We start from the raw sequence: 27,329 nt of genomic DNA, 5'->3' as shown, positions 1-27,329 counted from the left end.
CGATGTTCACTTTTTATTTATTTATTTATTTATTTATAAATATTTTATTTATTTTTAGAGGGGAAGGGAGGGATAGAGGGAGAGAAACCTGAATGTGTGGTTGCCTCTTGTGCACTCCACACTGGGGAACCTGGCCTGCAACTCAGGCATGTGCCCTGACTGGGAATAGAACCAGTGACCCTTTGGTTTGCAGGCTGGTGCTCAATCCACTCAGCCACACCAGCCGGGGCTCAATGTTCACTTCTTATGCAAATTTTATTGTTGTTCAAATACAGTTTTCTGCCTCTTCCTCCCACCTCTTCCCTCCACCCCAGCCATCCCCACCTCCCTCCTCTGATTCCACCCCACCTTGGTTTTTTCCATGTGTCCTTTATAGTTGTTCCAGGTATAATATTTTATTGGCCTAAAGATATTAAGTACTTATATAAATTAAGAAGGATCCTATGCCTGGCTGGTATGACTCAGTGGACTGAGCACCAGCCTGTGAGCCAAAGGGTAGCTGGTTCTGTTCCCAGTCAGAGCACATGCCTGGGCTGCAAGCCAGGTCCCCAGTAGAGGGTGCCTGAGAGGCAACCACACATTGATATTTCTCTCCCTCCTTCTCCCTTCCCTGCTCTCTAAAAATAACTAAATAAAATCTTAAAAAACAGGATCCTATGTTCTGGACAAAATATTTACTATTAAGACCATTTTTAAGTTTGATTAATGTCTTTTATGGTTATTCCCCACCCCCCACATGTATTGTTTTACAAAAGGTATTATAATCTTTTGCTTAAGTGTGTATATATATATATATATATATATATGATTTTATTTACTTTTTAGAGAGAGGGGTTAGGAAGGGAGAAAGAGGGAGAGAAATGTCAATGTGCAAGAGATTATATCAATTGGTTGCCTCTCACGTACCCTCAACTGGGGTACGTGGCCTGCAACCCAGGCATGTGCCCTGACTGGGAATCAAACCTGCAGCCTCTTTTTGGTTCACAGGCTGGTGCTCAATCCACTGAGCCACACTAGCCAGGGCTTGGTTAAACCTTTCCAAAATTTAACTTTTAAAAACTGGGAAATGAATTTGAGTTATTTCAGTGAGCTCCATGAATACCTCACATATTTGTTCTCTTTCCTTATTAAAGTTTTTGGACTAATTAAGCCTATTTAATATGCTCAAAATTACATGGGAAGCTCTGCCAAACCAAATAATAATAAATTTATTCTATTTGTACATATATATATATAGTTAATAAAAATAGATGTTCTAGAAATTTCACCCTGTTTCAGAGGGAATTTGCAAAGATTCAAAATCAAGTTAAAATAGGAAACACTCAGGGGTAGCAGGTGTCCTGTCAATGACACTGGACAAAATGAGAGTGATGGTTCTCTGTGGGGACATCAATCAGTGGACCTCTGGGTATTTGTAATCCACACATTGGAGATTTATAAATTGTTTCTAATGCTAAATGCACACTTCTGATAAAGTCCTCTATAGCATTTTAAAACTTTGCATACTGTTTGGTATATATATATATAAATTGTGTGTTAAATCTAAGAATATAAGCTTTGTATTATTTTATGTCATTTCATAGGAATTATTACTTATCAAAGAAATTGTTCTCTTAAATAATATATTTTACAAAGAAGCAAATTTCTTTTTTAAAATATATTTCATTGATTATGCTATTACAGTTGTCCCATTGCCCATCCCCATCACTCCCCTCCACCCTGCACACCCTCTCCCACCCACATTTCCTCCCTTTAGTCCACATCCATGTGTCATACTTATAAGTTCTTGGCTTCTACATTTTCCATATTATTCTTACCCTCCCCCTGTCTATTTCATACCTACCATCTATGCTACTTATTCCCTGTACCTTTCCCCCCTCTCTGCTCCTCCCACTTCCCTGTTGCTAACTCGCCATGTGATCTCCACTTCTGTGGTTCTCTTCCTGTTCTAGTTGTTTGCTTAGCTTGTTTTTGTTTAAGGTGTGGTCGTTAACTATTGTGTTTGCTGTGATTTTACTGTGCACGGTTTTTTATCTTCTTTTTCCTAGATAAGTTCCTTTAACATTTCATATAATAAGGGCTGGGTGATAATGAATTCCTTTAACTTGACCTTATCTGAGAAGCACTTTTTATGCCCTTCCATTCTAAATGAAAGCTTTGCTGGATAGAGCAATCTTAGATTAGTTCTTTGGATTTCATGACTTGGAATACTTCTTTCCAGCCCCTTCTTGCCTGTAAGGTCTCTTTTGAGAAATCTGCTGACAGTCTGATGGGAACTGCTTTGTAGGTGACTCCCCTTATCTCTTGCTGCTTCTAGGATTCTCTCCATTTTAATCTTGGTTAACGTAGAAGACGGAGGCGTAGGTGGAAACGCTTTGCGTCCTCACACAACCAAATCTAAAAACAACAAAGTTTTAACAATAATAAACGCAACCAAAACACACAGAAAATCAACAATACAGAATCCGAAAAGAACAAACCACTCAGCTAAACTGGTGAGAGGGGCAAAGCCTGCAGCGGAGCAGATTGAGCAGGGAAGATCCCCCAACCCTGGCGGTGCACAGGCAGCCAAGGGCATGGATCCCAGGTGCAGGCTAGCTATGGGCGGACACAGAGAAGCGGACACAGGGAAGAGGTGGGGCTGGCTGTCTGCCGTCGGTCTCGCATTTGCATGCTGATAAACAAGTGAAGGGGCGAGCATTGAGACGGCGCAGCCCAGGGAGGTGGGCTCACACATTGGCGCACCTGGGTTGCATGCCCGGGTTGGTCTGCTGGATCTTTCCTGCCTGACCCAGCTCTGCTGCTGGCTCTGCCCCTCTTACTGGTTTGGCTGAAGGGTTTGTTGTCAGACTTCCGTGTAGTTAAATTTTCTGTGGTTCGGCTGCGTTTATGTTGCTAAACCTTTGTTGTTTTTAAACTTAGTTGTGGGAGAAGGCGCAGTGCTTCTACGTATGCCTCCATCTTGGCGGAAGTCCTTCTTCATCCTCTTCTGATTGATATTTCTTTCTTCCCTCTGGTCTACTCCCTTGATTTGAGTCCCAGTTTCCTTCTCATCACTATTGGTTCCCTGTACATTTTCCCTTATTTCACTTACTGTAGCCTTCATTTGTTCATCTAATTTGTGACCAAATTCAACCAATTCTGTGAGCATCCTGATTACCAGTGTTTTGAACTGTGCATCTGATTGGTTGGCTAATCTCTTCAATTCTTAGTTGTATTTTTTCTGGAGCTTTGATTTGTTCTTTCATTTGGGCCATTTGTTTTTGTCTTGACGCACCTGTTCCATAGTGAGGGGTGGAGCCTTAGGTGCTCACCAGGGCAGGGCAACACAGTTGCTGAGTTGTGATGCTATATGTGGGGGAGGGGTCTGAGATGGAACAGAGCTGCTTGGTCTGCTTTCTGCTGGATTTCAGTCACTTCCCCCGCTTCCTGCAAGCAAATTGGGCCCTTCTGACTCCTGTGTGGGTGGGTTTGTGTACATCCTGGGATCCTGTTGGTCTCTCCCACAAACTCTCCTGTGAAGCTGGGAGTTTCTCCAGGCAACGCACCCCCCCCCCCACAGGTGTTTTGAGGCTTTATTTCCTCACACTGGGACCCTGGGTTGCATGGTCTGTCTCACTCCCCAGTTTCACCTGGTTCATCTGCACAGGAATGTGGGACCAGATGTGCCACGCCCCTCTACAATCCTCTGCCATGCTGGGTCCACCAGCTACCCTGCAGCGAGCCCTCTTTGTCCTGGCTCCCCAACTCTGCCCCTCTCACCAGTCTGGATGAATGTGTCTACTTTAACTCCTTGGTTGTTGGACTTCCATACAGTTAAATTTTCTGTCAGTACTGGTAGTTTTTTGTTTTTAAATTGTTGTCCTTATTTTGGTTGTGCGAAGAGGCACAGTGTGTCTACCTATGCCTCTATCTTGGCCATAAGTCCAGAAGCAAATTTCTTTTCTTTTCTTTTTTTTATTGATTATGCCATTACATTTGCTCTATTCCCCCCCTCCATTCCCCTCTACCCTGCATGCCCCTCCCCCACCATTTCCCTCTTTAGTTCATGAACATGTGTCTCAAATTCTTTAGATTCTGTATTTCCCCTACTAATCTTTCCCTCCCCCCTATCTATTTTCTATCTACTGTCTATGCTACTTATTTTCTGTAACTTCTCCCCCCTTCTCCTCCTCCCACTCCCCTGTTGCTAACCCTCCATGAGATCTTCATTTCTATGGTTCTGCTCCTGATCTAGCTGTCCTCTTAGTTTGCTTTTGTTTTAGGTGTGGTTGTTAGTAACTGTGAGTTCGCTGTCCTTTCACTGTTCATCTTTTTTTTATCTTCTTTTTCTTAGGTAAGTCCCTTTAACATTTCATATAATAAGGGCTTGGTGATGATGAACTCCTTGAATTTGGTCTTATCTGAGAAGCACTTTATCTGTCCTTCCATTCTAAATGAAAGTTTTGCTGGATAGAGCAATCTTGGTTGTAGGTCTTTGGATTTCATGACTTGGAATACCTCTTTCCAGCCCCTTCTTGCCTGTAAGGTCTCTTTTGAGAAATCTGCTGACAGTCTGATGGGGACTCCTTTGTAGGTGACTGTCCCCTTAGCTCTTGCTGCTTCTAGGATTCTCTCCTTCATTTGAATCTTGGCTAATGTAATGATGATGTGCCTTGGTGTGTTCCTTCTTGGGTCCAACTTCTTTGGTACTCTCTGAGCTTCCTGGATTTCCGAAAGTCTATTTCCTTTGCCAGATTGGGGAAATTCTCCTTTATTATTTGTTCAAATAAGTTTTCCACTGGTGGCTGTGCCTTTCCCCCTTCTGGTACCCCTATAATTCGGATGTTGGAACGTTTAAAGATGTCCTGGAGGTTCCTAAGCTTTTCCTCATTTTTCTGAATTCTTATTTCTTCATTCTTTTCTGTTTGATCATTTTTTCCTTCCTTGTGGTCCACTCCCTTGATTTGAGTCCCAATTTTCTTTTCATTACTATTGGTTTCCTTTGTATTACCATTCATTTCAATTAGTTTAGCTTCCATATGTTTCTCTAATTTGTGACTAAAATCAACCAGTTCTGTAAGGATCCTGATAACCAGTGTTTTGAACTGTGCATCTGAAAGACTGGCTATTTCTTCATCGCTTAGATCTATGGGTTCTGGGGCTCTGAGTTGTCCTAGAGCCATTTTTGGTCTATTCATGCCGTTAAGTAATCGGAACAAAGCCTTAGTTGTTTACCAGGACGGGGCAACCCAGGTCGCTGGTTGGTGACGCTATATGTGGGGGTGGGGTCAGAGAGGGAGCAATGGCGGTCCTCTCCGCTAGCCCAGCCCGTCCAGTCACACTACTTACCCTGGGCTTGTTTATCCGATCGGAATTGTGCGAGCCTGCTGCCCCGTGCAGGCTTCCCTTCTCACTGGTTTCTCCGCGCACGCAGATGCACGCGACCGACCGAGACTGGGCCCCCCCCCCCCCCCCCCCCCGCCTCTTTCCTGTGCGCTCCGGTAGCCAGCCCGCGATCAGTGCCGCGCACCACCTGTTCGGGGATTTTTTCTTGCCAACCTGCTCCGCTGCTGGTTTCGCTTCTCTTACCGGTTTAGCTGAGTATTTAGTTGTCTTTGGACTCTGTATTTTCGATTTTCTGTGTGGCTTGGTTGTGATTGTTGTGAAAAATAGTTGTTCTTAGATTTGGTTGTGCACAGAGGCAAGGTGGTTCCTCCACCTACGTCTCCATCTTGGCGGAAGTCGCAAATTTCTTAATAAATTAAATTTTAATCGAATCTACAACCACGTCATTTTAAATTTTGTCATTTATAATTACTGTTTTTATTCTAATGCATTTGCAAATATATCTTTGGATAGGTTCATGAAACCTATACAAAGGTTTAGATTTCTTACTCTAAACTTTTAGAGTAAGGTTTAGAGTATGACTTACTCAACTTACTCTAAATTACAGGTATCTAAGGAATAACTAGATTCATGGAAATACTTGCAAATAGTCAAGACAAACAAAATTGGTTATATGGGACTAAATGAACTGAAGATAGTTGTTATACTTATGGCTTTGCTAAAAATATTGCTAACTTTAAATCTTTTTGTTTTCCAGGTATAAGGAAACTTGTTTTCCCCCTAAAACAATTAGTAAATTATACCCTCCTAAGTAGTACTGAAACATTTATACACCCCCCTCCTCGCACTGGGCCTGTGACCCAAGCATGTGCCCTAGAGTGGGAATCAAACTAGTGACACTTTGATTCTCAGGCTGGCACTCAATTCACTAAACCACACCAGCCAGGGTGAGAACTCAGCAATTCTTAATGAGTATTATTTTCATGGCAATGTGTTTGCATAAACCCAGTAACAATCTGTTCTTTTTATAATAGCACCAGTTTCCAAATGTGATTTTACTAACTCAGACTTTGTCTGGAATGTCATGAAAGGTGTCTTGCCTGAACTCTGGATGTCATCAGAAAGTCATAAGGAATTAAGATTGACTTTGAAGTCAGTTAAAAGGCCCTTGGAGAAATGGCCTGGTACCTTGCTTGGTCAGGTGGTTCAGGGCAGTCTTTCCAGGTAAGGTATGAATGTTGCTTTCCTGAAAGATGGCAAGAAGGAAATCTAAAGACATTTTGGGGACCTCAAGAATATGAAGAATCCACTCAAACCTGTAGGTACTGTAGGTAAAGCCATATAGCAAGTACGTGGCTTGGCTTCTGTGCCCTGAAGGACTAAAACTCAATCGGAAGGTTCCTTGTGAAATTCCATCAAAGCAGATTTAAAAGTCTATATAGTCAATTACTATTCTTGTGTTCTTGAAAATAATCTGGCCAAATTGAAACTGAACTTAATGCAGTCTCTTTGATAACACGAGGGTGATTTTAGGGAGATAAATTGTTTCAGTGGAAGTTGCAATGTCCAGTTGCCACCCACAAACTGAAATGAATCCTTTTCCCAAGGCTTAAAAAAATTTTATTTATTTAGAGGGGAAGGGAAGGAGAGTGGGAGAGAAACATCAGTGTGTGATTGCCTCTCATGTGTTCCCTATTGGAGACCTGGCCTACAACCCAGGCATGTGCCCTGACTGGGAATTGAACCAGTGATCCTTTGCCTCACAGGCCCATGCTCAATCCACTGAGCTACATCAGCCAGGTCTTAATTTTTCTAGTTTTTTTCCAAGCTAATGTTCCATTTTTTCCTTTCATCTTTTGACTTGGAATTATTGACTATCAATGCAGTGTCAGTCACAGAATTTACCTGCTACTCTGTCTCTCCCTTTTTGGGATTTTAAAGAGATGTGGTCCCAGTTTTCCTGGCTAACTCCCTTCCTAGGACCTATAGCAGCCCTTTAAACTTTAAAAAAATTATTTAATTATTGCTGAAGTACAGTTTCTATCTTTTACTCCCATCCCATCCCAGTCCCCTCCCTGCCCCACCCCCGTGCTCCTCACCTCCCTCCCAATTTCACCCCTGTTAGTTTTTGTCCATGTGTCCTTTATACTTGTTCCTGTGAATCCTTCCCCTTTCCCCCTGAAATTCCCTCCCCTCTTCCCTCTGGTCCCTGTCAGCCTGTTCTATATTTCAGTGTCTTTGGTTATATTTTGCTTGTTTGTTTTGTTGTTTAAGTTCCTGTTAAAGGTGAGATCATATGGTATTTATCTTTCACCACCTGGCTTATTTCACTCAGCATAATGCTTTCCAGTTCCATCCATGCTGTTGCAAAGGGTAGGAGCTCCTTCTTTCTTTCTGCTGCATAGAAATCCATTGTGTAAATGTACCATAGTTTTTTGATCCATTCATTTACTGATGGGCACCTAGGTTGCTTCCAAGTCTTGCATAGGTTCTTTTGGATTGGTGTTTCAGGGTTCTTAGGATATAATCCCAGCAGTGGAATTGCTGGGTCAAAAGGCAGATTCATTTTTAGTTTTCTTAGAAAATTCCATACTGTTTTCCATAGTGGTTGTACCAGTCTGCAATCCCACCAACAGCCTTTTTAGATTGTTTTTAGGCCACGTCTTCTCAAATATCTCATATCCTTAACTCAACAAATTTCCCAGACTCTAGGAAATTCTCTTCCCAAATGGCTTCCAGCCACAGTTCTCATTTTGGGCTGTCAAATTCTGCCCTCTTCCCCTTAATTACCTATTCCCTGACAAGGGACAGCTCTGTCCCTGGCAGGGACAGCTCTATAGTCCTAACCTGCCTGAAGTAGTCACAGAGAGACCTTCACCTCTACTCCCTAACTAGAACTGAGCCAGGTCATTAAGAATAAATCCATTTTAAAACCCAAAGGGGGAAAGAAAGGATAAACACAGCGAGCAGGCCTATGACCTTGTTAAACATGACTGCTATTCTTGTGTTCTTGAAAATAATCTGGCCAAATTGAAACTGAACTTAATGCAGTCTCTTTGATAACACGAGGGTGATTTTAGGGAGATAAATTGTTTCAGTGGAACAATTTTACTCCATTTTACTCCTCCTGAGCTTATGTTTGCAGGACTGGAAATTACTGGAAAGCAAGAACAGATAGTAACTAACCACTTGCCACACCACAGGCTGAAGATAACACTGGAACAAACTGCGTCTTATGCAAAACCACCTAAAACCTTCTGTGTTGCAATGTCCACAACAGCCCAGTGGCCACATAATAGCAACTCCCCAACCCTTTTATAATCCAATCGAAATCCAATAAAAGCTCAAAGTCCTCACCCCTCAGTGCTGGTGTATCTCTCCATACCATATCCCTGTTTACTCTCGAAAAGTGAACAAAACCTTTGCTCTCTGCATTTTCTTTTCTTCGTGAATTTTTTCAGTCCACGTTGTTGACTACCCTAAAAATAATACTGTCAGGAAGACTGTCAGACGTGCAGTTTTGAGTGGTGTTAGCAGATTCCCAGTTGCTACAGATGCCACCCCACCACTCTTCCTTGCATCATATCTATTTCATGAACTGTTTTAGAAAAGCAGACCCCACAAGCACAAGCTGCCCGTTTCTTCTGTTCTTAATGCCCCCTGCTTCCTCCTGCAGGCCTGCAGGTTGCCTCCAATGTGTCTCCTGTGTGGTAGCAATGTGGTTTACTGGCTAGGGCAAAGTATTACATGCTCACTCAAAGAGCAGGCAATTAAAGAGGGGCATTCAGCATTTATCTAGCTCTTCCCATCCAGACCATGCTTTAAGACCAAGAGCCTTGATGAGGGAAAGCTGTTTTTTCACCAAAGAATTCTGGCTAACAAATGAGGAAAATAATAATAGAATTAAAAAATCAACATTTCACAATCCATTATGAAATAACCGATTCAGGCAAAACTCATCTGTGGATGAACTTGTCAGAGGAAGGGTGATGGGGGATCATTAAAGAGGAGGGTCAGGCTGTGACTATCTGAACCCATGGCAGCCCACCAAATGCAGTTTTTTTCTCAGAGAGGGTGGAGCCCGCAGTACTTGCCTCCTGTGGGGGGCAGAATAGGAAGCACATAGCGCCTAGGATGGAGTCTTGCCCCCCCCCAAACTCCCCCAATTGGAATCTGAATCCAATAAAAACTCCAGGTTTGATAACTGGAAATACAAGAGATGGAGGAAGAAGTTAAGTGACATTCTGAGGAGGCAACTGATGAATCCAGAGAGTGGAACCATTACAGGAGAAATGACCCTATATTTGTGCAGATGGTAATAAAAAAGAAGAGAAGGTGGGATTACTATAGGTTAAATTTATGAGACATCAAAATGCAATGTAAAGATTTTCTTTGGATCTTGATTTGAACAAATTAACAACAAATAAGACATTTTTGAGACAATGAAATTTGAACATGACTGGTTATTGGATGACACCATAGTATTGTCATTCATGTTTTGGTACACAATGGTATTATGGTTATATAATAAATGTTACATTTTAAAGAATGAGATGTATACTTAAGAATGAAGAGGTGAATGTCATGAGGTCTGGAATTTGCTTCAAAATACCTCAGGCACTGGCTGGTGTGGTTCAGTGGGTTGAGCACCAGACTACAAACAGAAAAGTTACTGGTTCGATTCCCCACCAGGAGATGTGCCTGGGTTGCAGGCCAGGTCCCCGGTTGGAAGCCTGTGAGAGGCAACCAATTGATGTTTCTCTCACACACTGAAGTTTCTTTCCCTTTCTTTCTCTCTCCCTAAAAATAAATAAAATATATATATTTTTAAATGTCAATTTTATTTATTTATTTAGAATGTTCACCTGAGAATATGTTTATGGTTTTAAGAGACAGGGAGAGAGAGAAACATTGATCAGTTGCCTCCTGTACATGCCTGACTGGGGACTGAGCCCACAAACTATGTATGTGCCCTGACAGGGAATTGAACTTGCAGACTTTTTGGTCTATGGGACAATGTTCCAACCAACTGAGCCACTTAATAAAATTATTAAGACTTTATTTATTGGCCAGGGCTAATAAATAACATCTTTATGAAATGAAATGAAATGCTTCAGTAAGGGAAAGGCACAAAAAAGGATCAGAAGTGGCAATGTGGCAATTATCTTAATAACTGTTGAAACTAGATGGATGTTTAGTACATGGGGCTTGTTAAGCTGTTTACTTTTTTTTTAATTTATTTTTTATTGATTATGCTGTTACAGTTGTTCTATCCCCCCCTTCATTCCCCTCCACCCTACCCCTCGTCCCCACCATTACCCCCCCTTTAGTTTATGACCATGTGTCTCAAGCTCCTTAGATTCTGTATTTCCCACACTATTCTTGCCCCCCCATCCATTTTCTATCTACCGTCCATGCTACTCATTTTCTGCATCTTCTCCCCCTTCTCCTCCTCCCACTCCCCTGTTGCTAACCCTCCCCGAGGCTGTTTACTTTTGAGAGCTTTTGAAAATGTCTATAAATTAAAAAATTGAAGTTTTACATTATTGGTCACAAATTCTAGATAAAATATAACAAAATTACAGCATGTCTTTACACGGTGGTATTATTCCACTTCTATCAGACAGGATAAATGATCCTCACATTCACTAGAGAAGCAGCTGCAAGTGAAACAAATTTCTAACTGCAAATGAATATGGCCCCCACCCCTTTAATGTGGGAGACATTCTTACCATGTTGTCCAGGTGTTGTACTTTCCTTCCATCAGGAGGAATGCTGTGGTTCTCCCACTCACCTGTAGCCGCGAGGTTCTTTTCCCAGCATCTGCTGTAGAATGAAGATGCTATTTTCTCCCATAATTTGTCCCAGTGTTTATTCTCTGCCAGGCTGGCCTGGGAGAGGCTTGCCATCTGAACTGTATACAGCTGCTCCCTGCCTCATGGAGGACAGCACCCACTCATCTTAGAGATACAAAACAGAGCAGGTTTCAAATACCTCGTGGGGTTCCCCTCTGACTGTGCATTTATAGCTGTGAAGGTCAATCTGGTTTTCAGCGATAAGAAAGAATGTGAAAGAAAAAAGAGGGTTTGATTTGCCAAAGTCAGATGTTCATAGGCCACAGAACAACAGCATCTTCCCCAGAGCTCATTCCCAGCTCCACTGTGTACATAAGGAACACAGACATGCAGACGGGCATTGACCGAACCACAGACTCTACAACCTGTTCATTTACCTTCATTAAAGATGTTGTGTTACATTCTGATCCATAAATAGTCAAGGCCCGTGGTGCATCTAGTCCTTTAACCTGAGAGGAAACACCATGCCCTCCCAGGCCCTTCACCAACCCTCTCCAAAACTAGTATCTTACCTCAAAGAGGAAGCTCAGCTTTCCCCAATTTCAAGTTCACATTTATTCAATTCTATAGGCCCACCTAGCCCTGCCCAAAGAAAGGACCAATCATTATCTTGAGAGGGCAAAAAGTGTAGGGGGCCAGACCTGGCAATATGGAAAGCACTCCCGGGTGGGGGTAGGACTTCCTGTGTGGGAGAAACAGCCAGGCTTTTAGTCCTGACAGAGTGATTTCCCTGTCAGAGAAAAGCGGATTTTGCAAAAGGCTAGAGCTAAAGGCAGGTGTAACTGTCTTTTAGGCATATCCAGCAGACTCTCTATATGCCCATCATCCTGAAGACTGAGTCCAGGGCTTTCTACCCTTATGGCAGGTATACAACTCAGAGTGTCCCATACACGCTGACTTTGGCCAAGGAGATGCTTTCTGTGTAGTGGTTCCGGCCTTTCTCATACAGGACGAAGAGCTGGGGGGCCTGGTCCTTCCCGCCCACACTGCCCTCCAGGGCTGCCAGCGATGAGTAGCCACTAGGCCCTGGCCAGAGCTGGACTGTCTCTTTTCTCCATGAGGTACCATTGCTAAAACTCCAGCGCAGGGTCAAGTTCACTCCTGGGAACAGCAGCAGAGTCAGGAAAGGAGGGTCTCTGCCCAGGCCTTCTCTAGACAACACGATCCCTGCCCACCCACCCTGGCAGACACTCACGGAACTCTGGATGGGCTGGGTTGGAGAAGAACACAATGCCAGAGCTGATGACTACAGCTCCTGCAGCAACCACAGGGTCCACAAGCTCAGGGTCAAAGGTCACATCACGGGGCCTCAGTGTATCACAGGCATCGTAACTGCGGAGGACAATTCGGCAGTGGCAGTGGTAGTTATTCTGGTTCCGGGCGTTGATGACAACTGACCCATCTGGGAGCTCATAGGGCTGAGAGAGAACAAAGTTTCAGGGGGGGCCGTGGCAAAGGGCCCTGTCCCTGAGGGAGTAAGGCTGGTGGCACAAAACTGGAAGCCAGACTCTGGCTCTGTGAGTGAAATGGTGCTCTGGTGGAGAGGGCAGGTGGGGTGTGTGGGAAACAGCCCACGGACTCTGACCTGGCACTCATCAGGGTTGAAATCATTTTCTCGCTTAGGCTGGCCATAGGGAATGCCGCTGACCCCACTGCCATAGCGCCAGGAAGCACCGTGGTCATCACTGAGGAGGCAGAAGACCCCATCCCGCTCCAGCGTCCCATGACCACACACGATAAGCCGACCTTTCCGTGGCTCCCATTGTTTCTGTGGGAAAGGAAGCTGAGTGTCACAGAGGGAGATGCTGAGGGAGGCTCAGAGCAGGGAAGGGGAACCCACCCCCTCCTAAGTGCGAGGACATATATGGTCCCCTTCAGTTCTGTGCTTGCTTGCTGAGGGTCTGACAGAGATCCCACAAGCAGCCATTGCCTGAATTAAGCTCTTTTGCAGAATAAGCTCCTTCAGGACATCCAGGACCTATGCAGGACAGTTTGTGCACAGGACAAGGGGGCCCAGCCACGGTGGTAGAGGGGAGCTTACTCTCACACTTGGTGTGCTCACTCACCAAGTTGTGCACCATGGCACAGACTTGTGTCTGCCCAAAGGAAGGGTTTGTTGTTTTTTTTCCCCCTAATACGCAGCCCTGTTGACAACCACCAAGTGGGAAGCTCCATCTTCCCTTTGCTCCCAGGATGTCCCTATTTTCTGAGGGACCCCACCTAAGAGGGAAACTCTGACTTCACAGGATCTTCTCCTTGGGAGAGGTCCATTTTGGGGCATCTCCAAGGCTCTCCACCAGGCAGCCCCCTCTACCTATCTCAGGACAGAGACCTGAATGCCAGAGCCAGGTCCAGGGGCAAACATCTCAGTGCCGATATCCAAGGAGAGGTTCCGGGGCGGGCTCCAGGAAACACCATCATCTTTGCTCCATAGCAACATGGTGGAGGCCACCTGGCAGCCAGCCTTGTGAGCACATAGGGAGTAAAAAAGGAATACCACTCCTGTTTCAGTATCGCTCACCACCGCTCCCAGGTTCAGACCATCTGGGGTCTCCCCATCATCCACAATGAATGCTGTAGGAGACCACGTGCTGCCTAAAGAAAAAAGGGAAGAAACCCAGGGTGAGCACACTGGAGATGCCTTTTTTACCACTCCCTGTAACCTTTACCTCCTGCTAGGGACCCGAGGCCTTACAATGGCCCTGAGGCCTCCAAGACCTTACGCCTTTGATTTTAACTATTCTACCCTCACTCCATCCAGCCACACAAGCTCCCCCCTACTCCTCAAACACCTCGCTCCTCAAGGCCTTTGCACATGTTGTCTGGTACACCCTTCCTAAAGGCTAACTGTGCCACTCCTGTGAATCTTTGCTCAAATGTCACCTACTGAAAACTGCAGTCAAACTCTGGCACTCCCCATACCCCTGTTCTGTTTTATGTCTCGTCATTGCATTGATCACCTTCCAACACAAAAAATATATGTACTTATTTGTTATGCTTACTGTCTGTTTCTCACTAATAGAATGTAAACCCTGAGAGGGCAGGGATTTTTGCTCTTTTGTTCATAACCATATTCACAGAACCTACGATACAACAGTGCCAGGTATATAGTTAAGTGCTCGGTAAATGTTTGAATAAATGTTCAACTCCTTGGTGACCCCAACTTCCATGTCACTGCCCTGGTCACCTTCTCTCCTTGGGTTCCCCCTCTAAGGTACCCCATCCCAAGGGCCCTTAGGCAGGTCAGGCTGGTTCCTCCTGCCCACCTCACCCAACCTAGCACCGGCTCTTGTGGCCCAGGCATCTTTATACCCTGGTCTATGGACCTCCGCAGAGCGATGAACTTGGCCCCCTCATCGGACGTGGACATTTTTCTGGCTTCAGCAAAGGCAAGGAGAGTGCCCTGAGGAGTGGCTGTGATGAGCGGGATTCGGAAAGTGTCCACAGAGCCGATCTGCCTCCCACTCACCCACAGCAACTGTTCCATGGTCACCAGCGGCTGAACCTACGAAGGGAGAAGGGTCAACGGGACACACTTGAGTTGGGGTTTTAGGGATGAACAGCGGCTCTGTGTCAAGTTCCGCTGGGAGAGGCAGGGCGACGGGGATCTTGACTTGGGGGGCGGGAGTCCTTGAACAAGGAAGGGGAACCCAGAGGAAGGTTTGGAGGGAAGCTAGGGGCTTGGAGCGAAATGGGACTGCGAGCGGAGAAGGTGCCCTCAGAAAGAATAGGGAACCTGGAAAAAGGAAGGAACTCGAATGAGGAGTAGGACAAGGGGCTGAAGACGGAGACGGGCTGGGAGTGGATGGAAGGAACGGGATCAAAGAATCTCGAGAAGAGGGCTCAGCAGTCCGCGTGCCAGGGCACGCACCGGGAATAGATCGCTCTCGTGACTCACCAGACGGAAGTCGTTCTCTGCCCTAGCCCGGAATACAGCCGCAGACAACAGCAGCGGGAAGATCGCGGCAAATACCTGTATCCTACAGACTTCCCCGAACCCCAGCACCCGTGGTCCCCCGGGTCCGCCAAGCAGCACTGTGCCGGGTCGTTTCTCTGTCATTTCTCCTCCGCGGTGACAGCGACCTTGGCCCACAGGACTAAACCAGGGCTGGAGTCAGTAGTTGACCCCCGCCCTTTAAACAATCAGCTGTCATCAAACACGCCTCTCACCCTGCCGTGCCGCTGCACTTCCGGGACTCTAATTGGCCTCCGGAACACTCCGACTGCCTATAGTGACCCTCAGCGCCTCTAACTAGCTCTCCCATTGGCCCCCGTTGAAATCCCGGAGCGCGTGACTCGGCCGAGAAACCAATTGGCTGGGATCAGGAAAAGCCGGGTATAACTCCTCAGGAGCCTTTTGATTGGTCACAGCAGCTGGGGTAAGTCACGGGGACGCGGCCTATTTTAATGTGCCCTGTCGGGAGGAAAGGGTCTCACTATTGAGGAAGTAAAATGTCAATCTTTAATGAAGTCTTTTTACAACAAAACCAAGACCTGAAAGGGGGATGAGGCTGGGAGGCTGTATAAGCAGGGTGCAGTCCTGGTTTAAGGCTGCGGCTCTCACTTCTTGCTCTTCCCTGGGGGCGCATCGTTCTTCTTGCCTAAAATCTTCAGAAGGGCCTTGGACATGTAGTAGGGGCGGATGAGGGAGCCGTCGTTCCGCTCTAAGTCTTCCACTGAGCCGCAACAAAGACCAGTTAGACGGGACCCTGGGACCTCCTCACTCCCGGAAAAACCCGGGACTAAGTGACCAGCTGCCTGGTTTCCATGCTGCACTACAAGTAGTTTGTGTAATCTCAGTTTACTCATTGCAAAGTGGGGTCAATAATAGTACATTTCACAGCTTGTAAGGGTTAACGGGGTGAAGCGTGGGGGTGGTGGGTGGGGGCACGGGACAAAAACCAAACCAAACCAAAATCTCGAATGCCTACTGCTTAGCGTAGAGCCTGGTACTCACTAAAGTCTGAATGGATGTATACAGTAGGGTAAGAAAACACTGCTCACTACAGCCACCTACTGGGAAGCCTACACTTCTACCCAAGGTTTCCTGGGAGATTATACTGGAAGGCTTTCCCCTAAAATGCTCTTTCTTGAAATAACTCACTATCCCACCAGCCTGGGAGCTCACTTTCCCCTTCAGCCTCCAAACACCTGGCCTGAGGATGTCAGGAGAGGCTCCCTCTGGCTCTGGCTCCTTTAACTCACAAAGCTGCTGTGTCTAGAAACCAACTCTTCAAAAAACCCCGAATAGCCTCTACCTTGAAGTTGGGGGGAGGTGGTGGGGGAGTCACTCACAGAAACAGAGGAAGAGCGTGTCCACACACATGCCAAAAACGCTGAAGAAGCCGCTGGCAATGACGTAGGCCCCCAGGATGGAGGTCTGGAAGACACAGGCCTGTTAGGGTTTCTTTGGTGAATTAGGGGATGAGGCAGAGTTGAGGAGTCACTCACCATGATGGGCAACCAGTAATAGTTGAGGTGGGGACTCTCAAAGTCTTTACCCAGCCCAGGGATGCGACCAGTGAAAAAAAAGAAGGACAGGACACCTGTGGGAGAGGTCAGTGTCACTCTTCTAAGATCACCTCTTTAGCTTCCCAGCACCCCCGCTCTTTGTCCTTGTAACTCCTGTCCTGGTCCTTACCAACACTGCCCACCACCAGCAGCTTCCCGAAGAGCAGCAGCAGGTCTGTGACTTTGTCCAGGACAACCACCCTGCATGGAGAGTTGGAGCACATGGGGGGTGAGGATCCCGGCAGGGCTGTATCATTTGCCGTGACAGAAGCAAAATGAAAATTGTTCACATTTCAACATGGAGGCAGCAGAGCTTAAAGAAAGCTGAAGGCCCTTCTGAGCACAGCATGCCCACGAAGCTGGCTGTGTGTGGGAGATCACAGGGTGGGGCCGGGGGGAACAACCTGACCTGACAATGTTCCGCATGAGTAGCATGAAGGCATTTTGGGCTGAGACACAGAAATTCTTCCCGTAGATGGCAATCTGGGTGGAAAGGTGAGAGTTACCTTGGAAAACTCATCACGGCCAGGGTGGGGGGTTTGGGGCCAAGGGCCTTGAAGCAGAGGGCTGCTTGCGCAGTGGGGCTCACCATGATGTATGCATTTCGGTTCAGAAACTTGATAAACTTTTCCAGACACCAGAGGCAGCACTTGAAGCAGCACATGATGCAGCGGGCTATAGCGTTCTGGGCTCCTGGGGACCAGAGGCTTGGGTTTGGTCGCTGGTCCTGAAAGCCTCTCCCTGAGGATCCGGCTGCTTAGCTGGGCCACCCCAAGCCTCTGACCTTGGCTCACCTCTCAGTTTGTGATCAATATACTCCAAGATGACTCGGGCTATCTGCACAAGGGTCAGGATGAGGGCCCCAAAGGCCAGAGACCCTGTGTGGTAACTACAGGAGGATTAGTCAGTCAGAGGTAGCCCCCAAATCCCTGGGACTCAGAGGCTCACAATTCCCAGCCCCCAGCCCCAGGCTTACCGTAGTGTGCGGATGAAGGCAGCGCTCAGAGGGAAGGTGGGAATATCCCGGGGCTTGTGGAAGGCCCAGTAGAAGGAGGCAAAGGCCCCAGCTAGAACACACTGGCCCAGGGCCAGGACCCAGTTGAGGGTCCAGAATAGCCCCAGGACCACGTAGACTTGCAAGTTGAAGAGAAAACGTTGTACCAGGCCTGTGGACAAGTAGCCTTGGAAGACACACATCAGCCCTGGGCACGAGGAGTTCTTGGGCTGAGCCTGGGGGACACAAAGTAGGCTCATTCCCAGCCAGCTCCTGCCACCCCCAGAGTAGAGGGCAGGAAGTAACAGCCTCCCCCAGCTGGGGAAGCAGGTTCTTTCAGGAAATTCATCTCCAGGTTCAAACTGGGTTTAGCTTATCTATTGTGTGAGCATAATTCACTTCTTTCTGTCTCTGGGTGGGCACAAGAGCTCCCAGGAGGTCCCAGGACATGTGGGCAAAAGCTTAATAGTGTGGGGGGAGCCATGTGACCAAAGCCTGGCTCAGGAGAGCTTGGCATTCAATTAGCAGTGCCCTCCCAGGGCGGCCTCTGCAACTCCAGCTGGAACGCTTTCCAGCAAAACTGAAGACTGGATATCAAATGATAGTAAAAAATTATTGTTCATTTAGTTGGGTTTGATAATGGCTATAGTGGTTATATATTTTTAAAGTCCTTATCTGTTAAGATCTGTCCTGATGTATTTACTAGGGAAATGGCATGATGTCCAGAATTTGCGTTGAACTCTAGAAAAAAAATTGCCCATACAAGTGGAGAGATGGATAAAATAGGAAAGTTGAAGGTGTGGAATCTGGGTACAGGAATTCTCTACCTAGTATGTGGCTTGAAAGTTTCTGAAATAACAACTAAAAAGGCACAGAAATTTTAAAAAACACTTGCCAATAAATGTGACAACCTTGGTAATTGCTGAAACTGAGTATATGTTTGAAATTTGATAAGAAAATACACCACTTTCCATTTGTATGTAACTGTGGGTTTGTGTCAGTCTCCAATGCTAGATCCTGAGCAAGTTGAAAGCAAGAACCAGGTCGTTGGGGGCCTTGCACACCCAGGATCTGGCACATGTGAGCCCTTTGCGAAGGTGAGCAAACCTCCCTCTTCTGTTTCAGAGGGGCCAGGTCCCAGCCCAGAGCAGATGGCCACATGAAAGCTTTGAGGACAGTAAAGTCCCAGAGGTCCAGAGCCAGAGGTCCCTGGGACCCTCTCAGGGGAGACTCCAGCAGCCCCTCTTCCAGACCCCCGCCCCAGGTGTCCTGCCTGCTTATTGTCCAGGGCACTCTTTTCCCAGGGAGGGAGATTTCAAACAAACAAACAAACACTAAACAAAACCCATAGTTATCAGCTCTTATCAGGTGCTGGTCATTGCACTAAAAGCTTTATATGCCCAATATCAATTAATTTTCTTGGCCACCTAGACAGAGTGGTATCAGGATTAGCTCCACTTTCCATATGGGTGGACTGAGACCCGGTTGGGTGGGGTTGCTCATGGTCCTCCCGGAAGAAGAATGTCCTGGGAAGGGTAGAGTTCTGGTACCCAGCTTCCTGAGGCCTGGCCCTGCGCCAAGCACAGCATACCTTTTCCTCCTGCCTCAGGTGTCCTTCCCTGTCTCAGGGGCAGGATGACTAGATGCGGAGCCAGCAGACTGGCTTCCTTTTGGGCCCTGCTGGGGGCATGTCGTATGACCTTGAGTGAGCCCTTCGCCTTTTCTGACCCTCAGTCTCCACTCCATGATGAGGCATTTGTGGAGATCCCCTTACACCTGTTGGTGCCTCCTCCTGGCCTACCCCCAACCCCCTCACCATGGGGTCACATGATGCATTCAATGGCACTGTCTCACAGCTGGCTAAGCTGACGTTGGGTGCCCAGAAGATGTACTGAGGTTGTCCTGACGTGGCCAGGTATCCGAAAGGAAGTCAAGGAAAGCATGGTCACATGGGGGCCTCTAGGGATTGCCTCTTCAGGAATCCCTTCCCAGGGCCTCATGTAGGTTGTTCACTGTGCAAAGGGGCTGGATTCAGCCTGAGCTCCCTCTTCCAACTCTGTCTAGGGATGGGGCTGTGTCTGCCCAGAGGAAGGGGTGCCATCCTCCCATTGCACCAAGGCACTGTGCAGCTACTGCCCTTTCTGGCCTCTGCCCCCACAGACCCCAGGAGGGCTGGCTGTGTGATCGAAGGATACAGAGTGATCACGGCCCAGTAGGCAATGCAGATGAACAGGAGGACAAAGGTGATCAGTGGGTAGAACATGGTAGACATCATCAGTCCCACAGCCCTGCAGGGAGATGAGTATGTCCGCCAGCAGGCCCCCACTGGCCCTGGCCCCACCTCTGCCCTGCAGGGCCTGCTCCCTCCCCGAGGCTGGGTACACTGCAGGTGATCCCAGAGGGAACTGAAATGGAGGGAAACGAGTCCTCCATGTATGGGGTGTTGGCCAACTTGGCAGATAGGTCTTGGTTGGGAGCAAGCTGCTGCTTCTCTTCTCTGCCTGGATTCCTGAGTCATCCCACCCAACCACCATTACCATGACAATAATTCTCAAGGAGGATCTGCTTCATGCTCAAGGCACTTGATGAGACCCTAACTCACTTCATCCTCAGGGCAATCCTACAAGGTAGGAACAATGATCATCCCTGCATCGCATTACTGATAGGTAAACTGAGGCTCAGAAAGGCTGTCACACAGCAGAGTTAACACTGTTCTGCCCTTCTTCTCCAGGGCTCCCTGCCAACTGCCCAGCATGACCACACTGGCCCACACCCCTGCCCCCTGCCCCATCTCCCTCAGATAGGCGCTGACTTGCTGGCCTCCTTCAGGAGGGCAATGGCGATATGGATCCGCTGCCGCAGGAAGATGAGCATGAGCAGCAGGAGGCCTTCCAGCACAGCCAGTACAATCACTGAAGGCAGACAGGGCAGAGGGGCCGGGGTCAGGGCCAGGGCCAGACATGGCCCAGGAAGCCCTTGGGCAGCCGGCGTTTGGAGGGGGACAGGGTACTCACTGGCTGCCAACCAGGTCTCCGGAACGCTGCCGTAGGCACTGAGGTTGGTGGTGAAGCCCAGCTGGGTGATGGAGGCACTCGTTTCTCCCTGCAGCACTTGGTACTCTTCCCAGCAGTGGTAGATGCCATATGCCAGCACACCTAGCACCCCTAGGATCAGGACCAGCACCATAGGCCCGGCCACCAGGCGCAGAAGCAGAATAAACAGCAGGCTCAGGACCAGAGCCACGACGAGGGCACTGTAAAGAGGGTGAGGTAGGTGAGGGTTACCCCTGGTCCCCAAATGCCCTTCCTCACACTCCTAGATTAAACTCCCTTTCTGGCCCTGGCTGGTGTGGCTCAATGGATTGAGCGCGGGCCTGCGAACCAAACGATGGCGGTTCGATTCCCAGTCAGGGAACGTGCCTGGGTTGCAGGCCAGTTCCCAGCAGGGGATGCATGAGAGGCAACCATACATTGATATTTCTCTCCTTCTCTCCTTCCCTTCCCCTCTGAAGATAAATAAATTAAATTTAAAAATTAAAAAATTAAAAAAAATAAATAAACTCCCTTTCTATTATAAATCCTGTTGAGCTTGAGGTCCATTCTGGGCTCTGGCTGCTCCTTCCTTTTCTGAAGACTGGGTTTCAGACGCTGGACTGGAGGATGAGGATCAGAGAAGAGTAGGGAAGAAGAAAGTTGCGGAATCTGGTAACTCACACAAGAATCCAAGGCCAAGATTGGGCAAAATCTTCATAGATCTTCATGCTGATGTCATGAGCACTGAGGCTGTCAAAAAGATTGTTATGGGGAGACAGAGTCAGACAGGGCTGTGGGTAGGAAGGAAGGGGCGAGGGACAGAAATGTGGAGGCAGAGGGTGCCCACCTGATCTCCTGGTAGATGGTGTTGTTGCTCGAGACCCCTGGGAGTTCGGGCCAAGCACTATTATTGAGCCATGGAAGACAGCGCCCCAGAGCTGAAGGAAGAGAACTGGCTATTGGGTTGGGGGTTAGGGCCCAGAGATTTGCCTTGAAAGTCTCTGGTGCAATCTCAGCCCACAGTGCTTTCAGGGGAGAGAGGAGAGGAGATCTGCTCCCTCAGGCAGTTGCTCCTGATTCCGTAGTCAAAAGGGAGCTCTTGACTACAGAGCCCAGGCCACGCTTCCTTCACTGTCTCTTAATGATCCCTTCCTTCTCTCCCTGAGCTGCTGCCTCATCAGACCCTCCTCCCCTCTGGCCTGACCCTTACAACACCTCCACCCCCAACCTTGCCACCCATTAACCCACCCTCTGCCCAAGTGCAGGAGAGACCATTGCACAGCATGGGCCTCATCATTCCAAGGCTCAAGGTCACTCTGTTGCTCAGACGCCTCCAGAGGCTCTGCCCTGGTCAGTGTCCACCTCATGGCCAGGCTTCAAGGACCCACTGTCTGAGCACAGCTGCCTTCCCCTCACCTCTGTACCTGCACTCTTGCTGCACCTCTCTGTCTCTCTCCTCCAGAAATCCCATCTATTACTCCCCGTTCAGCTCCATCTATACCTCACTTCCTCCAGGGAGCCTATGCTATCTCCTGAGGCACCTACTACTTGCCTACAGCACTTGTCATCACCCTTACGACAGACAACTTTGCTGGGTACACTTGCTTCAACATTGACAACGTTCTAAAGATGAGGAAACAAGGCTCAGAGAGGTTAAGTAATGGACCCAAGACCACACACTTAGAAAGTGCTGGGGTTTAAATCCAAACCAGACTTTGGAGCATTCAAGGTACTTCCTCTTGTACTTACGGTGAGAACTGAATATCTTTTCTCATGCTATAATTTAAATGTTTTTCTTAAAAAAAAAAACCATTTACCATTGGAAAGAAGAACATAAAGAATTTTTAAAATGTTAAGTGCAATTCCACTACCCAGTCACATCCTTTAGTAGCAGTTGTATGAACTTCCAGTTTGTCTCCTGGGCATATAACTAAATGTACACTCTCCACGCATGTCTTCATGAGATTCTCATGCGCTCTCTTTGTGAACAACTCTGATCTCCCCACCTAGCACGTAGTGCCCACAGGGAGTAGTTGCCATCTTCCCTGCGTCCATCCCCAGGGCCTGCCACACAGTAGGCACGAGATAAACTCTGCCTCGGCCCAGCTGTGCTGAGTGAAGTTGGGCGACTTCACTCTCTCTGACTCTGGTTTCCTCCAGAAATTGTATTGAGCAATAAAATTATAGGACTAGCCCATGCCTGAGGAAGGTGCGTGCTTCTCACCTGGAGTAGAAGGAAGGAGGAAACGGGGGCACAGCTCTTGTTCCAGGCTTTGTTGTACTGGCTGGGGTGTGGGAGGAGCATGGGCAGACTCAGTCACAGAGCAGGATGAAGGAGTGACCCACCTACTACCACCACCGCCATCTACCCAACTCCCCTTCACACCCCTACCCGTGTGGCCCCGCCTCGAAGACAACAGTGACATTGGGGCAGTGCTCACCATACTCCAGGGCACCCCCGGCAAACAGACATTCCGGTCTGCGGCATAGAAGACCTCCCCGACCGTCTGTGAGAGCTCACTGTTACTCACGGTCCACAGGGCCTCCGGACAGGAAGACACACACACCTGGGGGCAGAGTGTGCTGAGAGTCTTGTACCTGGATCTGGGGGGGGGGGGGTCTGGGCAGAGGCAGGCCCCAAGCTCTGACCTGGGGTGTGGAGCACTGTAGGCTTCGAACAGTGGCCATGATGATATTGGTGTCCAGGATGCAGCTGAAGATGTTGAAGTACAGGAGATAGGGTTTATCTCTGCAGGAGGGAGGAAGTGCATGTGTCAGGGCCTGGTCAGGTGTAGGGGACTGGAGGGACGGCCAGGCCTCGCCTCCAGGCTGCAGTGGGCCCAGGTGGGCTTGACAGGCACCACCTAGCTCCTAGCCTCAGGAAACTCAGTCCACCTGGGAGGTGTAAGAGACACTAAAAAAATTCCAGTCATTTGGTACTGCAGATATGTCAGACAGAACTGAGCAAATTCATGCCTGACAAATCTTTAAGAGCAAGAACCCTGGAGCCAAATCACCACCCAGCTTTATGACTTTGAAGTCATTTAATTGCTCACTGCCTCAGTTCCACCATGGCTTTAAATTATTTTGTAAGTATAAAGTACACCGCCTGCCTGGAACATGTAAGTGCCGTATAAAGACTAGAGGTTTAATTATTGATTGACAATTTCCTGCTTGCGAAGACTGCTAGCCTCACTCCTGGCACAATTCTTGCATTTCAGACGAAGCTATCAAAGCTCAGAGAGGTTGGGTACCTTGCCTAAGGCCATACAGACAGAATCCCAGTTAGGGATTCAAAGACCAGTCTCTGAAGTCTAAAACCCTGTGTGGCTAGTTGGATTGAGTGCTGGCCTGCGAACTGAAAAGTCGCCAGTTTGATTTCAGTCAGGGCACATGCCTGGGTTGCAGGCCAGGTCCCCAGTTGGGGGCACTCGAGAAGCAATCGATGTATCTCTCGTACACTGATGTTTCTCTGCTTCTCTCCTTCCCTTCCACTCTCTCTAAAAAGTAAATAAATAAAATCTTAAAAACTAAATAAGTAAAACCCATGCACTTAACCTTAACTCTACATTGCTTTGCATGGGGGTGGTGCTCATAAGCCAACTTCCCAGCAATGGAGACTGCTTATAGGGGCTTGTGGGGTGAGATCCAGGGAGGCGGTCTGGGAGGTGGAAAGGGAGGGCAAGAAGGAAGGGTCTGGAGCCTGAGTGTTGGGTGGTCCCCTGCCCATCCCCACACTCACCACCCTCTTGGCCAACTTTCGTACTCACTTGTTTGCCCCTAAGCCACAGTAGGCCCCGGTAGAGTTCCTGGGGTAGAGGACTTGCCGGGGGTCTCCATACACCCATGCTGGACACAGAGACACACAGAAGAATCACCGGAGGGGAAGGGCAGGGACTTCATAGGGGTGGCCATGGGTGTGGTCCCTCTCTGGGTTGTTGCCCCCCAGCCACTGCCCCAGCTCTGCACAACTGGAAACTCACCCACGATCCCCACCGCAAGGTAACCCAGAATGAAGAGGAGGAAGAGGACACAGCAGATGACATCTGTGCAGCCCCTGGAGAGGAAGAGGACGCCTTTGGAGAAGAGAGCTGGAGGAGGCTGGGGAATGGGCATCGGCAGATTTTATTATTTTAAAAAAACTTTTTTCTATGTGGGTAAACTTTCCTCTAAAATATAACAGAAAAGTGCGTAACTCATAAATGCTTGGCTGGACGAGTTTTGCCAAAAGATGCACATCAGACCGTCACTAGCACTCCGGAAGTCCCTGTCCCCCCTGCACACACCACAATGCCCCAACTCTCCAGGGACAGAAGTCTTCTTTTTCACAGACTTCCCTGCCCCCACCAGTGCAGTCCCCAGAACTCACCTGTTCTTGATGGGGCCTCGAAAGGAAGGGTCATATTTGACAGGTTTCCCTGAGGGGCATGGAGAACAGTGTGAAAGTGAGGCACTGGGAGGAGTCTCTCTCCCCATTTCCTGAACCCCCAAATCTTTCCCTGCCCTCACTAGGGTTTGCTGGCGATGGACAGCAGAAGGGCTGACCGGAGCGGGAATTGGAAAGCAGGAAAGGTAGGATTGAGGCCGGGCCAGCAGGTGACTTATTCATCGTGAACCCACTCAGGTGGCCTTGAAGGGAGTGGAGGGGGGCTTTAACGAGTCATTTTCAATTCACATCTTGAGGCCAACAGCCAGGAAAATGGCCTTTATCTCTTGCCCCCACCTTGGCCCGTCACTCTAGAATCTCTCCCTCATTGTTAGGTGGGTCTCTGTGTCTAGTAATCTCAGTAGGCCTCACGCTCCGATCCTTGTCCCTCTCCCTCCCTCCTCAGGGAGGTCACGGTCCCTCCCCCATCTGCTCCAGATGGCACCCCCGGCTCAAGGCCATGGGGAAAGAATCTGGAACCAAAAGCATCAACTCTGCAGGGCCTGGAAATAGAGGGAGCTCCCTGTAGACCCGGGCCGAAGGGACCTTGGTCTCCAGGCCACTGCCTGTCTCTGGGCATGCAATCAAATCAGGGTGACACCTGAACTTGGTGACAGATTGTGACTGTGTCCTGTTCCTGGTCCTCCCTGAGTACACACAGGGAGGAGGTGGGGCCAGGCTCCTCGGGTCCTTTGTGGGCAATGGGGGGGAGGGGGAGGGCTGGACAAAAGTGTGGAAAGAGGTGGAATCTGCAGGTGCTCTGGACCCTGCCCCTCCATAGCTCTCAGACATGAGGTAGACAGTTGATCCAGCTGTTCCAGGAAGTCTCCTGGAAAGTCCTTACGACTTCTTCTCCAGGCCCCTTTGGGGCCCAAGCCTCCCCTCTGGGAGGCCTCTGCTTTGGTTCCCTTCTCTCCAGAGCAGGGGCTCAAAGCCCCCAAGATCCCAAGGGACCTGTGTAGGCAGGCCTCTAGCCCTCACTGCTCACAGGGATCCCTGGGGCTGGCCCCTGTTCTCTCTCTCCTCATGTCTCCCCACCCCTAATCCTCAGACCCCTGGGACAGGCTCCCAGACCTCAGTCCTCACAGATTCTGGAGACAGGCTTCTTGCTCCCTCTCCCCTCGGGCCTTACCCTTCACGGGAACCCCAGAAGGCCCCTGCCTCTGTTCCTCAAGGTGCCCCCAGACAGGCTCCTCTCTTAGCAGAGTCCCAGAGGCAGAACCATCCCCCCTCCATAGAGACCCTGAGCCCCAACTCTTCACAGGGGCCCCCAGCACAATTCACTCCCCCTGACACTGCTCTGAGAGACCCTGGTAGGCAGATCCCCAGCACCGTTCTCCCTCAGGGTCCAGGGTGAAACGTCCTCACGGGGACCCCAGCCTTTTCTGCTGACAGGGGCCCACACCACTGGCAGCGTGCAGGCTCCACAGTACAGGATACCTCCAGCCCCTGAGCCCCAGCCTCCTCCTCAGGACGACGCCCTGCCTCCTTCCATTCAGGCTTTGCTTCTTTCCCAGGGCCCTTGCCGGCCCTGAAGGGCCAAAGTCTGGGTCTCAACCCCGCTCCTCTCAGGGACTCCAGCCCATCTCCTTCCTCTTGGAGATCCCTGCTTCACTCTCCAAAGTCTCCTCAGCAATGGCGTCCTGCTCCTGAACCCAGTCCTCCTCCCAGGACCCTAGCTCTGCCTCCTTCCATCAACTCCCCCAGCAACTCTCCCCAGGGCCAACCCCAGGCACCATTCCCCCAGTGGCCCGGCCAGGACTCCCTCCCAGGCCTCCCTCCCTCTGCAGGGCCCTGGCCTCTCCCCAGCCTCACCGTAAGTCTCCTTCACGTCCACGTCCTGCTTTCCCCTCATGGCTCAGTCTCCGGAGTGATTGGAGCCCGGGAGACCAGGCAACTCACCTGCCACCGCCCCGCCCTCCCACGTCACAGCCCCACCTCCACCTGTGGTCCCCCGACACACTCTAGTTCCTCCTCAGCGTGTGGGAGGGAGGGCTGAGGGTAGGAAGGCCCAGCCAGGGACAGGGCACAGGGCTGCTCGCTGAGACCCATGGACCATGACCTGAAGGACCTGGGGTGCTCCAAGAATCCTTCCTAATCCTGCAGACTAACTCACACATGTCCATATCCCCTAGCCAAGATTGTTATTTGCTTTTTAGGCCTTGATTAGACCCTGCCCCTGG

The 27,329-nt window shown here is 48.9% G+C and overlaps 2 protein-coding genes across 4 annotated transcripts; both read right to left on the bottom strand.

The window, feature by feature from the left end:
* Positions 1–8,447: 8,447 nt before the first annotated feature.
* On the bottom strand, positions 8,448–15,403 carry NEU1 (neuraminidase 1). 3 transcript variants are annotated; one of them, XR_008392083.1, is made up of 7 exons: positions 15,082–15,403; positions 14,496–14,688; positions 13,516–13,778; positions 12,769–12,951; positions 12,379–12,601; positions 11,061–12,284; positions 8,448–10,128 (listed from the first exon to the last, which is right to left on the bottom strand). XR_008392083.1 is itself a non-coding variant. In XM_037151387.2 (6 exons), exons 1-6 carry the CDS (start codon positions 15,241–15,243, stop codon positions 12,058–12,060), a joined length of 1,251 nt encoding a protein of 416 aa, XP_037007282.2. In that variant the 5' UTR covers positions 15,244–15,403; the 3' UTR covers positions 10,656–12,057. The 3 variants fall into 3 exon arrangements, 2 of the variants coding, with proteins under 2 accessions (XP_037007282.2, XP_037007283.2); XM_037151387.2 differs by lacking the exon at positions 8,448–10,128 and having other exon boundaries at positions 10,656–12,284; XM_037151388.2 differs by lacking the exon at positions 8,448–10,128 and having other exon boundaries at positions 10,656–12,284; positions 13,705–13,778.
* Positions 15,404–15,622: 219 nt separating this feature from the next.
* On the bottom strand, positions 15,623–27,073 carry SLC44A4 (solute carrier family 44 member 4). The gene is made up of 21 exons (XM_037151385.2): positions 26,962–27,073; positions 25,090–25,138; positions 24,704–24,777; positions 24,491–24,569; positions 23,370–23,469; positions 23,162–23,287; positions 22,945–23,005; positions 21,568–21,658; positions 21,402–21,470; positions 20,703–20,941; positions 20,501–20,600; positions 19,884–19,976; positions 19,505–19,607; positions 17,671–17,924; positions 17,489–17,583; positions 17,284–17,387; positions 17,104–17,177; positions 16,825–16,895; positions 16,635–16,729; positions 16,479–16,563; positions 15,623–15,859 (listed from the first exon to the last, which is right to left on the bottom strand). Exons 1-21 carry the CDS (start codon positions 26,999–27,001, stop codon positions 15,744–15,746), a joined length of 2,118 nt encoding a protein of 705 aa, XP_037007280.2. The 5' UTR covers positions 27,002–27,073; the 3' UTR covers positions 15,623–15,743.
* Positions 27,074–27,329: the final 256 nt, after the last annotated feature.

Source organism: Artibeus jamaicensis, unplaced genomic scaffold (assembly GCF_021234435.1).
Source record: "Artibeus jamaicensis isolate MK-2021 breed Jamaican fruit bat unplaced genomic scaffold, CSHL_Jam_final contig_469, whole genome shotgun sequence".
Taxonomy (NCBI): domain Eukaryota; kingdom Metazoa; phylum Chordata; class Mammalia; order Chiroptera; family Phyllostomidae; genus Artibeus; species Artibeus jamaicensis.
The sequence above is the reverse complement of the archived record's forward strand: the minus strand, read 5'-3'. Positions and strand labels throughout refer to the sequence as shown.

Excerpts from the sequence above, each read along its gene's own strand:
- NEU1 (XM_037151387.2), bottom strand. The coding sequence starts at position 15,243 with ATGACAGAGAAACGACCCGGCACAGTGCTGCTTGGCGGACCCGGGGGA. Across the intron at positions 14,689-15,081 it reads CAGAGAACGACTTCCGTCTG|GTTCAGCCGCTGGTGACCAT; the intron begins GTGAGTCACGAG and ends CTCCCTTCGTAG. Across the intron at positions 13,779-14,495 it reads GCGGAGGTCCATAGACCAGG|GCAGCACGTGGTCTCCTACA; the intron begins GTATAAAGATGC and ends TTTTTTCTTTAG.
- SLC44A4 (XM_037151385.2), bottom strand. The coding sequence starts at position 27,001 with ATGAGGGGAAAGCAGGACGTGGACGTGAAGGAGACTTACG. Across the intron at positions 21,659-22,944 it reads CCTCCTTCCTTCTACTCCAG|CTCTGGGGCGCTGTCTTCCA; the intron begins GTGAGAAGCACG and ends CTCTTCCTTCAG. Across the intron at positions 17,925-19,504 it reads ATGCATCATGTGACCCCATG|GCTCAGCCCAAGAACTCCTC; the intron begins GTGAGGGGGTTG and ends TGTGTCCCCCAG.